Source organism: Indicator indicator, chromosome 16 (genome assembly GCF_027791375.1).
Source record: "Indicator indicator isolate 239-I01 chromosome 16, UM_Iind_1.1, whole genome shotgun sequence".
Lineage (NCBI taxonomy): Eukaryota > Metazoa > Chordata > Aves > Piciformes > Indicatoridae > Indicator > Indicator indicator.
This window is the reverse complement of record NC_072025.1, coordinates 4276584-4296895: the sequence shown is the minus strand read 5'-3', so window position 1 is coordinate 4296895 and position 20312 is coordinate 4276584. Positions and strand designations below refer to the sequence as shown.

Below are 20312 nucleotides of genomic sequence, written 5' to 3'. Positions count from 1 at the left end.
ATGTCAGAAGGCAAAGATGTCAAGGGGGCAATTATCTCACATATGCTTACTGTGAGGGTTTCCTCAAATTTCAGTAACATGTACAAAACAGCATAACCAAAATTCTCCCTGTTAGTCTGCATCTTCCTCAAGTGTCCATGAATGAGATCCCTTCCAACTTATACTCACATCTCCTGCTGGAAAGCAGCTCCATGGATAAAGACCTTGCAGTCTTAGTGAACAGCAAGCTTTCCATGGGACAGAGATATGTCCTTGCAGCCAAGAGGGCCAGTGGTGTCCTGGGGTGCATTAAGAAAAGCAGGCCTAGGGAGGTTTTCCTCTCCCTCTACTCTGCCCTGGTACAGGCCTAGGGAGGTTTTCCTCTCCCTCTACTCTGCCCTGGTAAGACCACACCTGGAATATTGTGTCCACTTTTGGGCTCCCCAATTCAAGAGAGAGCTATGAGGATGAATGCAGGGCTTGAACATCTCTCCTATCAACAAAGTAAGGTGTTGTTAATCTGGAAAAGGAAAGGCTGAGAGGGGATTCTATCAACGTGGGGTGGGTGTCAAGATGAAGGTGACTTTTTGGTGGTGCCCAGTGATAGGACAAGAAAGAACAGGTACAAGCAGGAACACAGGAGGTTCTACCTCAACATGAGGAAAAACTTCTTTGGTGTGAGGGTGACAGAGTCCTGCAGCAAGCTGCTCAGAGAGGTTGTGGAGTCTAGTCTGGAGACTTTCCAAACCTGCCTGGATGTGTTCCTGTGGGACCTGCCCTATGTGATCCTGCTCTGGCAGGGGGATTGGACTCAATGATCTCTGGAGGTCCCTTCCAACCCATGACATTCTGTGACTTTGCGATTCTGTGATTGTGGCTGGCTCAATACATTGAGGAAAAGCTCCATGAAGTCCTGAGCAAGGCCTCAGATCCACACACAATTCATTAAACATTGGATTTAAAGCTGAATCCCTTTATGATGGCAAGGCAGAATTACTCATTACTTTGGATGATGCAAGAAGGTGATTAACAAATTTCTGAATATTCTACTTGGAGAAAAAAACCTCTTCATGACAACTTTGAAGAAAACAAGTTGTGACAATAAAAATGCTTAAGGAATCATTAGTGAACATTTCTTGACATAAGAAATATGTAACTTCTCTTTAGGTTTTACAGAAAGTTTGTGGCAGTGGAACTGTACAGAAAGAGGGAATAATAGGAGCTGAATACAAAGAAAACTAACCAAATTAAACAATAAGCAGGAAGCAATTTCTCTAAATCAGACTTTAAAGTAAACCTTCCTCACACGTTCAAATGCCACCCAATATTCATTCTCTCTGCACCTCAAGTTTGACTTGAAAGAAAAAGAGAGGAGAGCCTGTAAGAAAACCCCTTTATGAACTCTGGATTATGGGCAAAACCATAAACCAAGTAGTTTGTAGGCAGTAGAATTAATGAAGCCTGATTTCCCGTCTTTGTGCTTCACAAATGTTATCTTTGGTGTCTACAAAAAGGGGAACTCAAATTGATGCCGCTAAGTCCAAAAGTAACTGGAGAATGGAGGAAAAGGAGAACATGGGGTTATTAATTTTGCTACTTTGAAAACCAAGCTAAAATACAAAAAAGGCAAATTATTCAAAGGTCTTGTTGGCAAGAAAAGTAAGACAACTATCATAAAATACAGCCTTGCATGTTATATTGTGCATATATTAAGGAATATAAAAAACTATTACAGCATTTATGATTACTCACCTGATTTCTTCTTTCGGGCCATTCATCAGGAATATTTACTGATGTTGCTTTTTAAAATATTAAACCCAAATCGCTAAGAAGCTACTGCTGTTATAGAGAAGCTGCAGCTTGCTGTAAAAGATAATGGCGAAGGGGCAGAGAACCCACAAAATTATCACTGAGTTACCTGGCCCTCTCCCGTGCTGCATCTTCTCGTGCTTTCTCTTTCTCTTGCCTCTGCTGTTCAATCCGTGCTTCCTGTTCTTTCCTCTTCATCAGCAGCTCCTCAACTCGGGCTTGTCGTTCTGCTTCCAGGGCCCTTTTGCGCTCCTAGTCACAGAAAAGTAAAGTCTAACTTTTCTTTCAAGAAAAAAACCCAAGAGGAATCCACAGAAACTGTATTTCACCATCTGCTTATAAAATCTTATCTTACTTTCACAATGGCGTAAGAACTGCATATTTGTTAGGGAAAGGACTAATATGCAAATATGTGTTCCTTCAGAAGTTTGAACATACACTGAGAGCAGAGCTGTATGAACTAAGCTATGCATTAACTGGCTGGTTTGTTGAACCTCAAAAAGTCTATCCAATATAAAAACTTATAAAACTAGTTCCTTAATGAGAGGAACTGAAAACATTTAAAACATCCTACAAGACACAGGTAATGAAGAAACGCCACATGCTTCCATGGAATATTAATACTTAAATTATGATTCTGGAAGTATCTGAATGATGTCATAAAACAAAATGGACACTGACAATTGTTTTCTTTGCACTGCACAGGTGATTTCTCTCTCACTACTCAATTTTTACTATACGTGGTATTGCAAACCTGTTCTATAGAACAGCTGCACTTCTAGTGGCAACGATATAAAAACAAAGCAAGTTTGAAACCTCATATTTGAAGTAGACTTTGATGAGTTTTACTATGAGGAAATGAGATTTTTTGGTTCGCTGAAAGTCTTGGGAGAGCCTGTAATGGCACATCATTACCCTAGCAAATAAACTATCTTCCTTTCAGCAGACTATGAGATTTCATTAGCATGACCCAAAACTTGCTGCAATGATGAATATTTTCATAGTGCTAGATGAAGGCCCTGCATTCTCAGATATTGCTTTACAAAAATTACCTCTGCTACAAAGGCTTTAAGACTTACCCTTCTCCCTCTTACTGCTGAAACATTTTAAAGGGTGCTTTTCTAAAGTTGAACAAAGGAGGCAAGATAGAAAGCAACACAGACCATACAGCTAAAATAAAAAAAACAATGGCTATTTCACTGCTCCCCTGCAACTACACACATTATACCTGAACAGCTTCATCACGTGCTTGTTTCTCCTCTTGTCTTCGCTGACGCTCCTCTTGCAATTCATTTAAGCGCTGCTCATATTCTTTTAGTTTGTTCAACACGTCATGGCGTTTGTTCTGAGCTTCCAAGGTGTTTATAAATGCAATTTCATTTACCTGCAAATAATCACAAAGTATAAAGAGAAGATCCGAGAAGCTGCAATCAGTTTCATTCTCGGAGAATTCCATCTATTAACTACCCATTTGATTGTTAAACTGGTCGGACACTGCTCCAGAATGGGGTGGAAAACTACCAAGCTGAGAGAAAAAACTGTTTTGGGGTTTTTTTTGTTTGGTTGGTTGGTTGGCTGTTTTGCTTGGGTTTGCTTTTGGATAGAATATAAGAAAGAATGAAAAATAAAAATGAAATGGAATACAAAAAGAATGGAACATAAAAAAGAAAAATTGAAATGTAGCAGAAAACCAAGCGACTTTGGGTAAGTACCAGGAAAAATCTTTCTAGTCTTCTCAGCAATGAGACTTTGTTAATCTGTGGAATGCTAAGACCTAGTGAAATACATAACTGCTAGTAGAATCCAACAGCTCTTTTGATTTAACTTTAAATATGCGGCTGCTTACTGAATAAAAAAGTAAAGCTATGCATACTAAATTAAGAAAAAGAAAACCTCATTGTTCTAATACTTATCAGTATAGCCTGTTTCACAAATATATATATCATTTTTTCAACCACAGAACACTGCAATACACAAGAATAAAGTAACAAAAAGAATATGGAAAGACTAGAAGTACTTTAATGTGCATACTAAAAATACCAAACAATATGCTTTTCTACTACCTAGCTTTGTGGAGATTAATCATTTTGTCCTTGCTACAAAGTTGCTGACCAACGCTCTCGTCAGCTTTAGGCTTTTAAATAGAAACGTTTAAAAACTTACATGGATAGGAAATATCAAACTTACTTATCTGATTTCATACAATCAAAATCTTAGAACCAAAGTTATTATACAATTTATCAGCAATAAATCATATGCAAACATATGATTCAATCAAATTCTGTTTCTGTACTCCAAGTCCATTCTCTGAATCCACAAAAGAAATGAGTGAAGAAAACATCCATGGACAGACAACAGATCATGTAAAGGGCAGAAGCATAATATCTGTTGCTCCGTTTACTGACTAGAATCCATCTACAGAATGGATTTCACAGTTCAATAAACAAGCAAGCACTGGGAATTTAGATAACCAACTGGGCAGCAACAGTTACCATGGTCTTCAGAGTACTCAGCAGCTATTTCTCCAAAGCCTTCTGGCCCAATTAACCTTTATTTCCAGAGCACAAGACCTCAAGAGGCAGCAGATATTACACATCTAAACACACACAATACTTGAAACATCTGCTCAGCTGGGGAATTATGGCGACTGTGATTTAGTTAATATGATTACAGAAGTCAGGAGGTGTGTTAGACTTAATTAGGTAATCTAGAAGGCATTTCAATCCAAGAGACAGAAACAGCAACTAAGTAAAAAAGCTCAATCAGTTTTGTTGTACTTATCTTACATGATAAGAATAAACAGCTGCATCAGTCACAGCTGGGACACATGCTCATTATCTATGGCAACGTTTTAGTTTCATGGGGGAAAAAAGGTTTTTGGAAAAGCAGTCTTTTTCCAAAAATTAAATTTTATTTCTGTTGTGCTGTGATAGCATTCATCTAGTGCTTGTCTATGAAATTACAGATAGGTCAGAAAAGCACTAAAGAAAATATTTATTTTAGAATAATTACTATGTGCTATTTGGAGGTTTCTATTGATTTCCAACTATTTAACAATATTAGTAGTACAAAACACAGCAAGAGAACTATTGATAAAGAACACAGAATGCTGGGCCTATAATGGATGATTAACAAAGGAGAACAAGCAACAAGCTCTCTCCACTTCTCATTCTCCACACTGGAAAGCAGAGAATTGATAATGAGATCTTCCATTCCTTCCAGGAAGGCTAGGTATTGACAAAAATGCTGCCATACTCTCTTTACTTCAGTTCTTCAGCTCTTTATTTCAACTCCTCTTACCTGAGTCCAACCTACTATGAAGCTTAGTAACAGCTAATGAATTTAAAATTAGTATTACAGAAATGTTATCCTGTTTACAGATCAGCACTTATCTGCTTCATGGTTCACACATGTTTATATCTAACTTGCATCATCTTTCACAACCTACTCATGAGCACTCTGAAGTACAAAACATACACAGGCATAGCTAATCAATAGCTGCACTTTGAACCAAAATAACTTACCTTAGCTTCTTCCTCTTGTGCTTTTTTCACAATTGCTTGTAGCTGCACTTCACGTTTGAATTCCGCATGGAGTAATTTCTCCTCCATCATCCTGCGTCTTTGATCTAACAATTCTTCTTTCCATTTCCGTACATCTTTCTCCTACACATGAGTAAATTCACTATTAACACAGCAGCTGCGATTAAGGCCTGCATTTCCCTCAATTTTCTAATATTTGAAGCTTTATTCACAGTAATAAAACATGATGATGCCCCACACAAAGCCTGCATAAAGTTTAACTCCAAGTACACTGATTTGCTAGCTTTAGCATTTACACTGGGCACACACAAGCCATTCCTACTTTTGTCCCCCCACCCCGCCCCTGAACCTCAGTCAGTACAGTATGTTAACAACACTATGACAGAAGCTCATGATTTGAAATAATGCTCTCTTTAATATCTGGAAAACCTCTAACATTTCTAGACTGTGTCAAAACAAGGTTTTCTGAAAGGCAGCTGATTGGCTCCTTTGCATTACGGAAAGCTTACCCTCTCCATTAATTTTTGAAGTTTTAGTGTCTTTTCTTCCCGTAACTTTTCTCTCAGCTGTTGAGCTTTCATTTGTTTCTCTTCATGTTTCTTTTTGGATTCTGCTATCGTTCTTGTAGTAAAAAACAAAGGAGAACAGAAGTCAGACAAACAACATTAACTGACAGGGTTGCAAACACTTCTATGTCATTTTCAGTAAAAGAAACCAAACGGGCAACTGGAGTGTAATTATTTCCCCTACATGTAAACCTGGTTCTTACAGTCTTCAGATCTTTATTTTCTAGACAATCTAGCACAAACCTAGTTCATTATGAAAACATATACTCATTTCTGTAACACTTTCCACCCACAGATTTAAAGAAAGTAAATCTATGAACAATGTCCTGCAGCCACAAGTTTGGTTGCTTGTTTCTAGACAGGTGACAGCTCTAACACCTTTTGCGTGATGGTGATGACAGCTTCTCATGCATGTGTATCCCGTGGCCAGGTGGACGTGCAGGCTCTTCTTCCACTCTGTCTCCCCAAGAATTGCTCTGGCGCCATGATTCACGAGCTGTACACAAAGACCACAAAGACTTAGGTTATTTGAACATGTTTTCCTAGAAGAAGTGCAGTTAATGAGGCTTAGTTCCTCTTGATGTTCTCTCTCAAATGGCTTGAGCTTGGGTAAGGTGCAAACACAGACTGAAGTATTTGAAATCCCCGGGCATTTTCAATGCTTAGTGATTTTATTACACTTTTATCCAAATTGAACGAAGGAAATGTATTAACTTTCCCACTAAATGCTAGAAATTAGTTCTTCTAAACTCACTTCAAAATATTAAGATAAAAATGAGTAATAAATTTTACAGTTGTAATAGAGAGACAGAGGAAGAGAGCTCAAGAACAAAGACACACAGAGATAATTTGAACACACAATTTCATCTTTCCTAAGGAAATAACATAAAAATGTAGCTTGGAAAAATATTTAGGTGTTGGGGGATCTTCTCAAGCCTTAAGCAGCCATGAGTAAATTGGGCATTTCAACACAAGCACAGTCATACATGAAAATTTACCTTCATAATCTGCCAGAACATCATTCCAGTCCATGGACATACCACAGAAAGTTATGCCTCCATTGCCCATATTAGCCTGAAATGCAGCAAGATCCAGAGAGTAAAAACATACACCTTAACTGGCAGTGTACACACATTAAACAGTGACAGTTCAGACTCAGCAATGTATCCAAACTGAACTAGCCATCTCAAAGACATACACAGTTCCTGCTCTTTCTGACAGTAGAAATGGGGACTTCTGCTTCACCTGGAGTACTCCTGTATGGCAGCAATGGAAAGAAGTCCCGACTCTCCCAGTTTTGCACACAGAAGCTGGCAGCAGGACAATGACTGTGACATCCAAAGACTTTGTACCAGTCAGCAGCACTTCCTGCTCAGTTTAGTAAGTCTAAACATACCTCAGACAGTATGGTAGTACACGACACTATTTACTTTATTTGCGTACAGGTGACATTAGTGCAAAACCAAACACTACCAAATTCTGTATTCACACTCTGCTGACATCAAAGACTGCCTCAAGTTCTGAGTGCTTCAGAAAAAGTTGAACACTCACAGAGAAATCACTGTCATTGTCGGTCTCAATATTAATGTCGTTGTTTTCCTCTGCTTCAATCTCTCTTGTTAACTGCTCCTCTTCTGCAATAGCGCTGGCAATGGCTTCTTCATTTGCCTTTTCCAGGCGGTCTGCTAACTCTTCCTTCTTAGCAAGGACTTCTGCCATAGACTGAAGGAAACATAAAATCAGAGAAAAAACAGCACTATCAGTAGTAAGCACAAAAAAGTGGTTTCCAAATAGTTAATATGAATTATGTCATACTTTGTTCAACTTCCAATTACTTGTAGTTCCTTTACTGCTGCATTTTGTGAAGGTAACTCTAATATAAACCCCACTAAAATTGCTGTGAACTATTAACTCATTTAATAGCTACATGAAACACTGATTAAATTTATTATCATTTACATCACTCCAAGCTGCATTACACCAGCACTGTCATTAAAAGCGGCAAAGACAACTCTTCTCCAATTATTCTGTTAAATCCCTAGTCATAGGGGCTAAGCAGTGAGTCCTCTGAAACTGTAATGGCATGCCCTGCTGTTATCTCTGGAAAAGAAATCACACTATAAAGTCTTATTTAAAGATGAAAATGGATCTGCAGATGAACTGTATCTGGAAACTTCACTACAGTTAATACAACACAATCTCAAGCTGTAGTTCTCTTTCAGCATGAATGACAAGGTAGTTAAGCAAGAATGTATGCCTGGACATGCTGACCAATTGCCTTTTCCTCCTCTGATGTGCAGTTCATTTCCACTCTGGTTCATTTCCACTCTGGCTACCAAATAATGTGCCAAAAATCACTGTTCAAAGCAATCTGATTAACAACAGTAAAATGCTCACAAGAAACACAGATCCCACCAAACTGTGAGCATCTTAAAGCGTTAATAACCAAGAATCTGAAACAATGTTAGTGGATGAGATGCTACAAATCAGCTCTAACAACAGATACTTGACTCAGAAATTACCTAGCAGGAGTTGTTCGTACAAGATATTAAAGGAAAAGCCATTTACAGGAAGACTTTTGCAAACCAGAATTATAATCTAGTTTCTGAAAAAATAAAAAGCACAAACACCCCCCAAAAAAACCCCAAAAAAGCACAAACACCCCCCCAAAAAAAACCACAATCCAAAAGCATTAGGTGGATTTCATGTAGCATTGCTGCAATTCTCCCCTCAGAGAATCCCTGTCAAGCAGACACACCTTGAAACCTGCAGGAAAGAACGGACGTTCCTTTTGGGAAGCCACATAAAAACAGAGTACTGACTTCACATTTGCTGCTAAAGAATGGCTTTCATCCAAACTGCTAGCTGTATAGGAAGACCCAAGAGGGCAGTCCAGCTAGTCTTAAATGGCAGAGGTCTACATTTGTTTCTACCAGAATTTTGATCTGCCATGTGTTTCCAGTTTGAATAATTAGCAATGGAGAAAGAATTTAATGACAGTTTGACTTAAAATGATTGATAGTGGAAGGAAATGAAAAATTATGGCAAGAATAAATGTAAAAGATACAATATAAAAGTAAGCTCTCTATTCCGAATGCATTTATATCTTTGCACTTTAAGTTCAGAAACTTTACTGGAATGAAATCCTATCATGAAAGGTATCTGTACAGCAAATTATTTTTAATACAGTAAGTACCTTATAGACTTCTCTACAGCAGGTTAACAATAAATGCTGTGCAACACAGAATGAGAAAATAAAGGCTTATACTTGTGATTTACTCAGAAATCTTGCAAGATTTCTTACCAATCTGGCAGCACTCACATTTGAAATATCTGAGGGATCCATTTCAGTTTCAGTTTTAGCTTTTTCTGTTTGATGCTGATCAGTGATCAGGGAGGAAGCTTCATTTATCTGCAGAGTTTTTGAAGTACAGTCTTTGTTTGTGAGAACTGGAGGCATCTCAGATACTGCCTGTGAGGAATCTTTCTGCAGTGGTGTGCCAGGACTTCCATTGTCTTCTGAGACTTGTGCTGTGAACTAAAAAAAGGCATTTGAAAAATTTGCAAAATTAACAAAATGTAACATACTGATTTATTTTAAAGTCACAAGACTGAGAAGGATTTTACCAAAGCAACCGGCACAGTGAGTGATACAAATAACTCCACACGCATTTCAGTTGCTCATAACTGTGCAGATCTTTCTGCCAGTAATCTTCTATTTATGGGATGTCAGTTTTTGGAGAAACAAACGAAACCTGCCTCCAGCATTGTAAAATATGTGGTTCATCTCATGATTTTTAACTTGCCAGTTTGTGCCAACACCTTAATGCGTTTCAACAAATGTAACTGAAATAGTTATTATTTTAAACCTCTTTCCAACATGGTTAGTCAATAAAAGCTCTAAAAAACGTTACCCTCAGAAAAATGCTCTAAAGAAAAAGTTGCAAGATTTAAGGCTAGAAAATTGTACAGACCTGAGTCTTTTCAGTAAGAGGACCTTCAGATTGGTGTAAAGGATCTTTCTGTGCAAGCTCTGTGCCTTTGCATGTACCACTGTCAGCGAGCAAAGTCTCTTGTTTAGCCTCTGAGGGTGGTGAAATGACATTTTCTTTGTCACTGTCACATTTGGACTTCAGTGATTCTACAACTACAGGAGATTTTGTTGCCAAAGCTGTAGATCGAGATCGAACAGGCCTTCCACGCTGAACTGTTTCCCAGCCCTCCGCATCCTTTCGATCTACATGAAAAATAAAAACACCTCACTCTGAGAAAGGGACACTTATAAGTATTATAAACAACTACTTTATTACATAACTACACAAGATATGTGATAAAAATGTTCTCTTTAAAAATAAAGATCAGTGAAAAAATATTCTATAGCAAAGCTTTTTACTGCAAGGAGTGCTATCAGATTCACAAACACTGAACAACTCTCTTCATGGGACCAGTTGTGCTAGTTCAAGAAGCTAAGACACTCACACACAAAACCATGTGAAAACCACCAATGGCTACTTAAGCTTTACATGCCTATGTTGTAAGCACAACAAAGCAACCACGCTCTTGTTCTTTGTACCAACAGCAATGTTAGAGGTCTTCTGTGAAAGTGCAAAATCTCTGCAGTTGTAATGGCATGTCTTAGTGTGGAAATTACTGTCCAGAATGTAGCTTACTATTCTTCCAGAAATGTTTCTCTTTACTTTTTCCATTAGTTTGGTTCTGATAATAAAAAGATGCTAATCAGGGTCACCTCTTGGAAATTTTATTTTTCTGATTCCACGAAATAGCAAAATATTGCAGTAGTGGGGCTGCAAACTGAAGGAGAAAACACAAGAGTAGTTTTCTTGGATTTACTTTGACTAAACAGCTTAAATACACCTTGATGATCAACATTTCAGATACCAACCTTGGCACACACCTGAAAACCCTTCAAAGTTACATTTGTCTGCCTAAATTATCAAGTCCTAAGTGTGATAAGATTCCTACAATTATCAAGGTGAGCCACCTTCTCCATGTATCACATTTTTGTGGCCATCAATTAATACCAGTATTATTTCCCATACATCTTAAAATGATTGCAAGTGATTCTTGATGCCCTGATGGTATAACTCACAAACGTGGAAGGCAAACTCACGTGTGTCTATTTGCTCAGCAAGAGTTCTTGCAAAAAAACCTTACGTGCTAACCCCACACAGTATTTTCCAATATACTTTGGCATAAGTTATTTTTAGGTTCAATCCCATAAAAGCAAGAGAAGGATGTGGAAGATTATTTTTACCTGAAGGAGTAGAGAATCAAAAAAACAATGTTAAATTGTGTGCTTTAGAGAGAAAAATCCTCTAGACTAGAATAAAACATGTATGATAAAATTAATTCCCTACAGATTTCTAAAGATTTACTAACAGAGATGGTCCTGGAGCTCAGGCATAAATATCAGAGGTCAAATACTAAAGTTTAACATAAATATGAACAGGAGTAAATACAAGTCTACTTGGTTGTCAAAAATGTTATCTGAAATACCCCAGAGTGGTGACAAAATGGAATTATTTGTTTATTATGATGAATTGCACATTATCAACTTAAAGACTGGCTTCAAACTTGCTCTGATTTTTAAAGCAAAATATAAAGTGGTTTTAAAAATGTAAGATAAAAGTGTTCTAAAAATATCACTCCTTTCAGTATCAACACATGATGGTTACAAGAAGTGAACCACTCTCACATAGTGACAGTAACATCTATATGCAGGTCAGCACACCCACAGGGAGATGAGAGAACTGAGTATTTTTTTCTTCTTCTCAGAACACATACATTTATTTTCAAGCAATGTACAGTACCTAAAGAAGACCTGTCTTAACATTAACTTCCATGGTCAAAAATCCTTGAATCTTTGTTTCCCTCCAGGGCCAGTGTTTCTGGCAGCTCTACAACAAGTACAGAAATTCTGCTACCATTGCTTTCGCTGCAAGCGCTGTACTACAAAGCGCTGCAGTGGCACAGACACAGAAGCATCAATAAAAATGAAAATTATTTTAGATAAAAGATAAAACCATTGTACCCACTGGACTAACTCCCTTTAGGCAGACTTGAACTGTTCCAACATCAGCAGTAACCAGTAAACTGGAAATCAGCCTAAACCAGAACTATTGGCCCTTTCATATTTTGCTACCCTTGGCAACTAGCATTTTACAAACATGAAGCACTCATTTAACCACTTGGTTCTTCTAACATCTCAGGACAAAACACAGCAGCCTAGACCAACAGCTGGTGTAACTCATCAGTTAACAGGACTGTAGTGAAACGTATCTTAGTTGAGCAGCTCACACAACAGCTCTTTTCACAGAGCTATAGAATTGTTCATAAATCTCAACCACACTGATGCAAAAAGATCATTCATTTGATATTTTAAAATAAAAACTATTTTACTCTAGAAAAATTGCAGTATGTTTTGAAGTAAACAAAATTCCAGAGCTTGGTATGACCGACTATAGCTGATTTCTGCAGCTCACTGACAGTAAGCAGAGACAGCATACCTCTGCAAAAAGCCTTTCTATGTTCATTCCCCCAGGTGCAATTGCACATGCTTCAGTATGCACCACTGATTACAGAGGGGAGTGGCAGTCAAAAAGACACAGATGATATTTTCTGCTTTACCACAGACTTCCCATTTGATCCCTGTAAGAGACTTTGGCTTTCTTTTCATTTCTCCATCTTTATATGGAAAAAAAAATATTATTATCTACAGAAACCAAATGATTGAAAGGTATTATTACCCTCTCAGAGACAACCTTATGTCCAGGGAATGGGAGTTTAATTCCACAAGAATCACAACCAGATTTACTGCCGAAAGCTCCAGGCACACAGCCCATGTTGAATACGGCCCTGCATTATGTGGGACAAGAAGGACTCCTTGGGCCCCTGGTTTATCACAGCTGTTCCTACCCCACTGACTTTTGGAGCTGGTAGAACCACAAAGATCCTGCTGTATGTAGCTTGTGATAAAATTTGGCCAAGAAATTTCCCTGGTAAGCAATATACAGACAATGAAGAGACTGTTCTGAAGGCTGCTGAAACCAACCAGAAAAACCTCCACTCTTTTACTGTAGCAGACTTCGGGGTTGTGATTCCTTTTGCCTGTCATTTGTGAAACAAGATTTTTGCAAGATTTCACTTCTGCTTGTTCTGAAAACTGAAGTCAGGTCTTACAAAAGACATCTTTTCTGCATTAAAAAAAGATCAGAAGATAGCCTTTATTAGTATCTACTACCCAAAGATAATTTTACTAACATCTGGGTAACAACATATTAATCTTATCCATATCTTAATTATAACTATAATAATACTTTCTAATACCTTTTACTAATATCCTTGCTAATACCTACTTAAATTAATTCTAAAAAAGAAAACAAAACAAAACAAACCAGCACTTAATTCTTGCCACCCTCACTGGATCAGTTCCTTGTTTCATAGCATATTTAGTACTCTGATAGAATTAATCAGAATACGATTATGCAGAGCATAGCAAAGCCATACAATCCTACAATAAGAATGACTCTTTCACTAAAAGCTATACATGTTCAGTTTTTAATTTGCATTTCTTCGTTGTCAGATTCATAACTGTTACTCAAGGCTCATCCAATTATTTTAACAGCACAGAAATACTTGTGTTTGAAAGAATACTCTTGGTGAGTTCTCTAAATACATAACAGTTTTTAAGCCAAGCATGCATTCAGATTGTTGAAATACCTGGCATCAGTTGAACAAGTTTTATGCCAACTGACAACTAGCTGTGCAAAAGAAGTTATTTTTTTTCATTTTAATTCACCTACCAGATTAGTATTCAGTCATTTTCAGGCATGCTTTTTAATAAAAAGTGTGCAAAGCTGATACATTTATTGACATTAGATCCCATAGTCCCTGATGTGGAGCAAAGTTAACACTCCGCAGGGCATCACCCTTTCTCCCTTCCTTTGCTTTTTCCCCTAAATCTGGAATTCTTTTCATATAGCCTAGTAGCCATCTCCACATGCTAAATATCACACACTGGGTTTGATTACTCCCAGAGTTTTGTTAATGAATAATTCATTTGACTACCTTGATGATTCTCTAGTTTCATTTGAACTTCCCTGTCCCTGCTTGCTCTTGTATTACATGGAAGTGACAAACCATCTGTCATCTTGAGGCCCTCAGAGCCACCGGAGCCTTATTCTTTCAAAGCTAACTCCATCTGGAAGAACTGGCCAAGCAGCCTACTGGCAGCATCAATAAAACAAACCCAGTCAAGTATGTGCAGAACTTTGAGAGTTCTAGGAAATGCAAGCTCCTTCTAGAATTTTTCTTGCAAGCAATATGCTAGCAAAGCTTATTTGACCTTTCCTATTCATTACTAAACTTCAGACTTTCATTTTTCAAAAAAATAATCTAAAGTTATATTCCTATATCTGATAGACACTTTGGAAAGCCATGATTATTTCAGAACTTTGAAGCAAATCCAGACACAGGAAATCTGCCAAAAGAGTTAAAGGGCAGAAGACATGAAAACCAGAACAATAAAATAAAAATACACCCAAACAAACAAACAAAAGCAAACACAGAGAAAATGTGGTGCAGGAGGTGGTATGTCACCCACAGGGATGTTAATTGTCATACTACATTTAATGGTCGCTTTAAAAAGCATGTCTGTGATAACACTCCTGCAATTTGTTCTGTATATGTAGAAGCTCCACACGCTTCCATAAGATCAGATGCCAGCATGCCTGACCTCAACCTAGGACAGCTACTTCAGAGGACTCTATGTCCCACAAAGTCTAAAGTCTCAGCTACATTTCAAAAAACATCTATTCACAACTGTGGACCTAAGCAATACAGAAAAGATAATACCAGTAATAAAAACAATTAATAAAACTCAATTTTAAGTGTGGCAACAAAACCCAAAACAAAAACAAACAAAAGTTTCTGAGAAGTTTACATATTCTTGACTGCCCTTTCTGTTAAGTTTTGTACAAACAATGAACAGTTACTCTAACTGTAAGCACCTACTTCCAGCAATAATACACACTCTGAGCTTATGTAACCTTTGTTACCTCCACGAGTGCTTGAGAATTAATCTCATGCTAGACTATTGTCTCTATCACTGCTACTAAGCCAATCTTTTTTCTTGCCATAAACTGATTATACAATGAGAATAGACTGTTTCATATGTAGAAAACATTCAATCATGAAGGACAAAGTTATTATTTAATTCATTGAAATATTGAGGGTAACTAAGTTTAATGAGGGAAATGAGATAAGACAATTAAAGCTTATTTAATTATGCATCCAGGAAAAAAAATTAAAGAAATATCTAGAAGAATAACGTACTTCCTCTAAGGATTTATTTAGTTACATTTGGAAATTCCATCAACCGTAAAACAGACAGTATCATGCATTGTGAGACCTAACGATAACAGTCAGGGAAATCTTGCCACTGTAAGCCCCAACTGGGCTTTTAGGGTGGGCAAGAAATCATTATAGGGTGGCAGGAGGAATCCTTCCTCCCATAAGGCCTGAATGTACCTAACAGCTGTGAGTGAACAAGCAGAGCAGATGATACAGAAGCCTCACATCTGCTTCAGTAATGCATGCAAAGAGCCTTTGTGCCTCCCTTTGTGTAAACCTAACACATTCTCTTGTGTTCCAATCAGCGAGGTTAATTTGATTTTACCAAAGTGATTCTAGCCTCAATACAAAGGAAAAATACGCTCCTAAAGAGAATTTGATTTGTTAAAAACCTTACAGCCCAGCCATGAGAAAAATCACTGGTATTCTTCCATGCTGAATGTCAGAGATTAGAAAAGTCTTAAGAACAGACAAAGTCCCTAAAAAATTACGATTATTTCTTAAAATGAAATGTTTCAGGTCTGAATTGTATAGTACAATTGATTTTGAAAATTACTGAACACTTACAGGACCTAAGTGGTTTTGCTCTTCTTTAGAGCTCACCAGCTGCAGATAACAGCCAATAAAACACAGCACAAAACTGATTCTTCACATCTTTATATGCCTAAAGCTAACAAAAGGTAAGGACTTTTGTTTTAGCCTCTTAAAAATGTGTAATCCATACAGAAATGCAGATAGTTCTACTCCATGTGTAGCTCATGAAATTCTCCACACACACAAGAATCACTGATAAAATTATTTTAACAGCAGCTTTGAGTCTGTCACCTCGAGTGATAATCAACAGAAAAGTGTTCTGTTCAACCACTGCCAAATATCAGAAGTGAAATTCCATCTTAGGTTACAGTGCTGAAAACTCTGTCAAACTGCTACTGTTCTCTAACCAGCTCCCTGAAACTATATACAGCAAGATATTCCCTCATGCAAACAGAACCAAGCAATTCCCATTCAAATAACTATTTTTAGAGCATGCCTTGGATTGTTCTTTTTTAAGCAGAAGAATCCGCATGCCGCTCAACTCAGGTTAAATCGCAAAACACCTGAGACAAGGTATTTTAGTTATATAATATACCGCAAGTCTCCAAAGCACTATACATGACTACTAGTAAGCTGAACAACTATCTTAAATTCATACATTCTCTTCCAGTAATTGCTCTCTTCAAAAAACAAACACACACACCCCATATTATAAATGTTTCTTTGAAACGTCATTCAGAATATCTATTTCTACATCCTGCTTTTGCAGGAAATCATGGGGGAAAAAAAATTTAAAAAATGCATCTTTGAAGACAGACTCAGGGTTCCAGCATGTGCAAAGAAATGAAATTTTAAAATTGTAAAGCACATTAAATGGTAAAGCGTTTTATGTCTACCACTCGGTAAGTCTTTTCTACAACTAAAGACTCTGCAAGAAGCATTCTCCAAGGAGAATCTTTAGAGAAACAATTCATAACTGAGTGTGGTAAGCATAGGAAGTTCCATGGAAACATGAGGAAGATTTTTTTCACTGTGAGAGTGACAGAACACTGGAACAGGCTGGACAGAGGGGTTGTGGAGTCTCCCTCTCTGGAGATATTCAAAACCCACCTGGATGTGTTCCTGTGATCTGGTATAGGTGATCCTGCTCTGGCTGGGGGGTTGGACTGGATGAGCTTTCACAGACCCTTCCAACCCCTAACACACTGTGATTCTGTGAACTCTTGGTCTTCAAAGAAAAGCTATCAATTGTTACTTTAGCACAGTTCTAGTACCTTCTTCCTGGGCACATAAACTATCTTGAGCTCTCTTTGGAGAGATTCCTGGATATGTATTATTCTTTATACTGTAAGCCATTCCAAACTGCAGTCAGCTAGATTGTCAGTCTGTGACCAACGACCTACCATTTCTCCAGGTGTTAAGTAACTGGTATTTTAGCAGATCAAATTTGAATTAGTGAAAATACAGTGGACATTACCTGCACATTAAAACACCATTGTCTCAAACTTAACTATTACAGTGTAAGGCTGCACTCATCTTTTATTTTGACATTTAAACACTGTACTGTACTTGGCAAAATTAGACCTGATTTTGGCTTGAAAACAAGTCATCATACTCTGACCTAACTTTATACCACATAGTTTATGAAAATAACTTAAGGCACTTAAAAGAGACTTGCCATTTTTCCGTGATGATTTCTGTGCTGGAGGTGGCAGACACGTTTGTGCTGTTGCTAGCTCAGGAACGGCAGCTTTAGTTCCATGATTGGCTTTTACTTTATCAGCCCAACTGACACCAGAAGGAGCCAGGCGTGTTGCAGAAATTGTCACGGCAGGGTTCCTAAAGGAAAGTCATTGCTCTTTAGTGTCTAATCAAGCAGCAGAGTGGCTCATTGGAAAACTTCATCAGGACACTCTTTCCTCAGTCCGGGTATACCCAGCAGACCCTACTCAAATGCTGTCATCAGGCAGGTAGTAATACATCTACACAGAGTCTAGCACTATTGGACCAATTTTTCCACCGAATACATTTTTTGTACTATTTCTGTAGAAATAGTTGACATTCAAAATTTAAGACAGCTCAATACTCAGAGGTACTGACCAAATATTACATCTCTGCTGAGGACATTCTGAAAGTACAGTATATGCTCTAGACCCCAACAAACAGAAAGGAACTGAAAAACAGGCCCTGAGAAAGACAAACTGGACATAGAGGTGCTCTCCAGAACTGAAAAGCACCAGACAGTGCTGCTCTAAGCTGGTGTTTCTGCACACTGCTGCTAAAGTGCATTCAAACTGCTGTTCTCATTTTAACAAGCACAAGATGCTTTATTGAATGATATAACATGCTTTGTATTTAAATTAGCATCAGTTTTGCAATTTATCAGGATCATAATCATCTATCACTTCAGATTCCCTTTTTGAACTTTTGCACACCCAGCTGGCCACCTGCATTGCACACACTGACAGTTTTAATTTGACCTTTGTTTTGTAGTGGGAATATTAAACAGATAACATGAAATACATGAACTGCATTTTATCTCCACATCTTTGAAATGACCAGTGATTAAATACAGAACAAAGTGAAAAATCAAGTCCTTGATAAGATTTTCTTTTACAGACCATATGCTATTCTTTCACCAATGCAAAAACTGCATATATAACTTAATAAACAGCAAAACAATACATCGATTACTATAGAAAAACATGTTATTCATGAATTATGCTTTAAATGAATCCGCATTTTAGCTTTAATAAGCTTATGGTCTGGTTTCATACCCAAAATTTAAACTTCTTCGAGCACTTGAGGTCACACTAATTCTGTCTGTTGATGGACTTGGAATCACATGTCGTCCTGGAGACATTTTCTTTACTTCCCAGGCTAATGAAGTAGGTCTGCAAATTCAGGAAAGAGCAAAAATAAAAATCACAATAACTATTCCTGTATCACCTTAAAGAAAAACCAACACCAACAAATGCTATAAAGTATTAACAAATACTGCTGAATTTAATCGCACATGTTAGCAACTGTTTCTAAGCCAACTCTTACCTGTATTAGCCAGGCCCATACCAAACCCGATGCATGCTCTCAAGACTACAATGCTTATTTCAAATGTCTGTGTGGGACCAAATATCAAACCAACCAGTTAAAAGGAAAGGATCAGATGTAGGACTGGAAATATCCTCTAGTTCTAGAGACAGTAACACAGATAAAGGGCCACCACCATTTAAGGCACCCTGTGGTTTCCTGTCCTGTGTAAGAGAGCACTCAATATAGTTTAAATGCCGCTTTGGCTAATATAGGTATAAATATCTTTAGTACATAAAAAAACCTTCAGAACTAACCAAATATATCACCATCCTCTCATTTTATTATAGTACTGACATAGTTTGTCAGCAGTAACATTTACTGATGTGTACTTGCAAAGATATTTGAACAGGTTGATTTAACTGTCACAAACACAAAATGGTCTCCTCCAAACATACAATCTGAGACAAAATCCAGAGCAGGAGTTTCATTATGCATCTCATTGAAGCTGAAACTATTTTCTTCTTTAACTCTTGCTCCGAAAGCTATCTGATTACATGAAAATTTTAACTGACAATGAAACCCATAATCAAACTTGTGGAACCCAGTGCTGGTGAAGACAGATTCAGAAAAGCACTTACCTCATTATATCTCAACTGGTTCCAGTACTACTAGCAGAATTAACAACCTATAATCAACTAATAAACCCACTCTGTCATGTTTGATCTACTTTTTGTCTCTACCTAGGCAGATCCATGATCAAACTCACTACATAATAAGGGAAAATGGAAGAATTAGAGTGTGCCACTGCACATGTGCTACAGGTCTCCCATTCTCTGCAGGCACAAAATATACCAGCAAAACATTACTTCTCATTAACCTCTCAAATCTGAAACTTAGGCACCAAGGCAAAAACTGAATGATGTAATCAGTTTTACCTCTCAATACTACACATCCCAACCCTGTACCATTTTCAGCATAGCTTTTAACTGATGATGTTAATGGGGAGGATGAGATTCCCTCTAGATCCTCACACCAGTTTTGTCCAAGAGGAAAATTTCCCTCCTGATGCCCCAGAGCAAATCTTAAATTTGTTTCTCTTTGCTGAATCTCTGCTACAAAATGAAGTTTATTATGAGACTATATTTGAATGAAATCTAATTACCTGCTTTGAGCATCAGCTTTTTCTAGCTTCTCCTGTAGCTGTATCCAGTCAATCAGTGCTTTGAAGTCTCTTACGTAGTTATCAAGCATCATCAGGACTTCCTGAAAAGCAACCATGACATCAGCTTTTGTATTAAAAAACAATCCTCTCACTCCAACAAAGGAACTGAAAAGAAAGTAGGAAATTTACTAGTCTGTAGTGCTCCCATAAAAAAAGAAAAAACACCAACAAATAAACCCATGAAACCCCCTGAAAGCAAAGAAGCCCAGACAGTTAAGATTTTTATGTGAACAAACATTAAAATATTTATTCTATCAA

The 20312-nt window shown here is 37.6% G+C and overlaps 1 protein-coding gene across 1 annotated transcript in view; it reads right to left on the bottom strand.

Moving 5' to 3' along the window:
- SCAPER (S-phase cyclin A associated protein in the ER) overlaps positions 1-20095 on the bottom strand; it is a 125296-nt gene extending 105201 nt beyond the window's left edge. The window contains exons 1-12 of the mRNA XM_054387894.1: positions 19995-20095; positions 18580-18696; positions 17481-17641; positions 9871-10133; positions 9201-9434; positions 7448-7618; positions 6895-6970; positions 6275-6392; positions 5840-5951; positions 5313-5453; positions 3017-3172; positions 1898-2040 (exon numbers count right to left, since the gene is read on the bottom strand). Coding sequence (XP_054243869.1) covers positions 1898-2040; positions 3017-3172; positions 5313-5453; positions 5840-5951; positions 6275-6392; positions 6895-6970; positions 7448-7618; positions 9201-9434; positions 9871-10133; positions 17481-17641; positions 18580-18696; positions 19995-20086 — 1784 coding nt within the window. The 5' untranslated portion in view covers positions 20087-20095. The remainder of the gene's footprint in view (positions 1-1897; positions 2041-3016; positions 3173-5312; positions 5454-5839; positions 5952-6274; positions 6393-6894; positions 6971-7447; positions 7619-9200; positions 9435-9870; positions 10134-17480; positions 17642-18579; positions 18697-19994) is intronic.
- Positions 20096-20312: the final 217 nt, after the last annotated feature.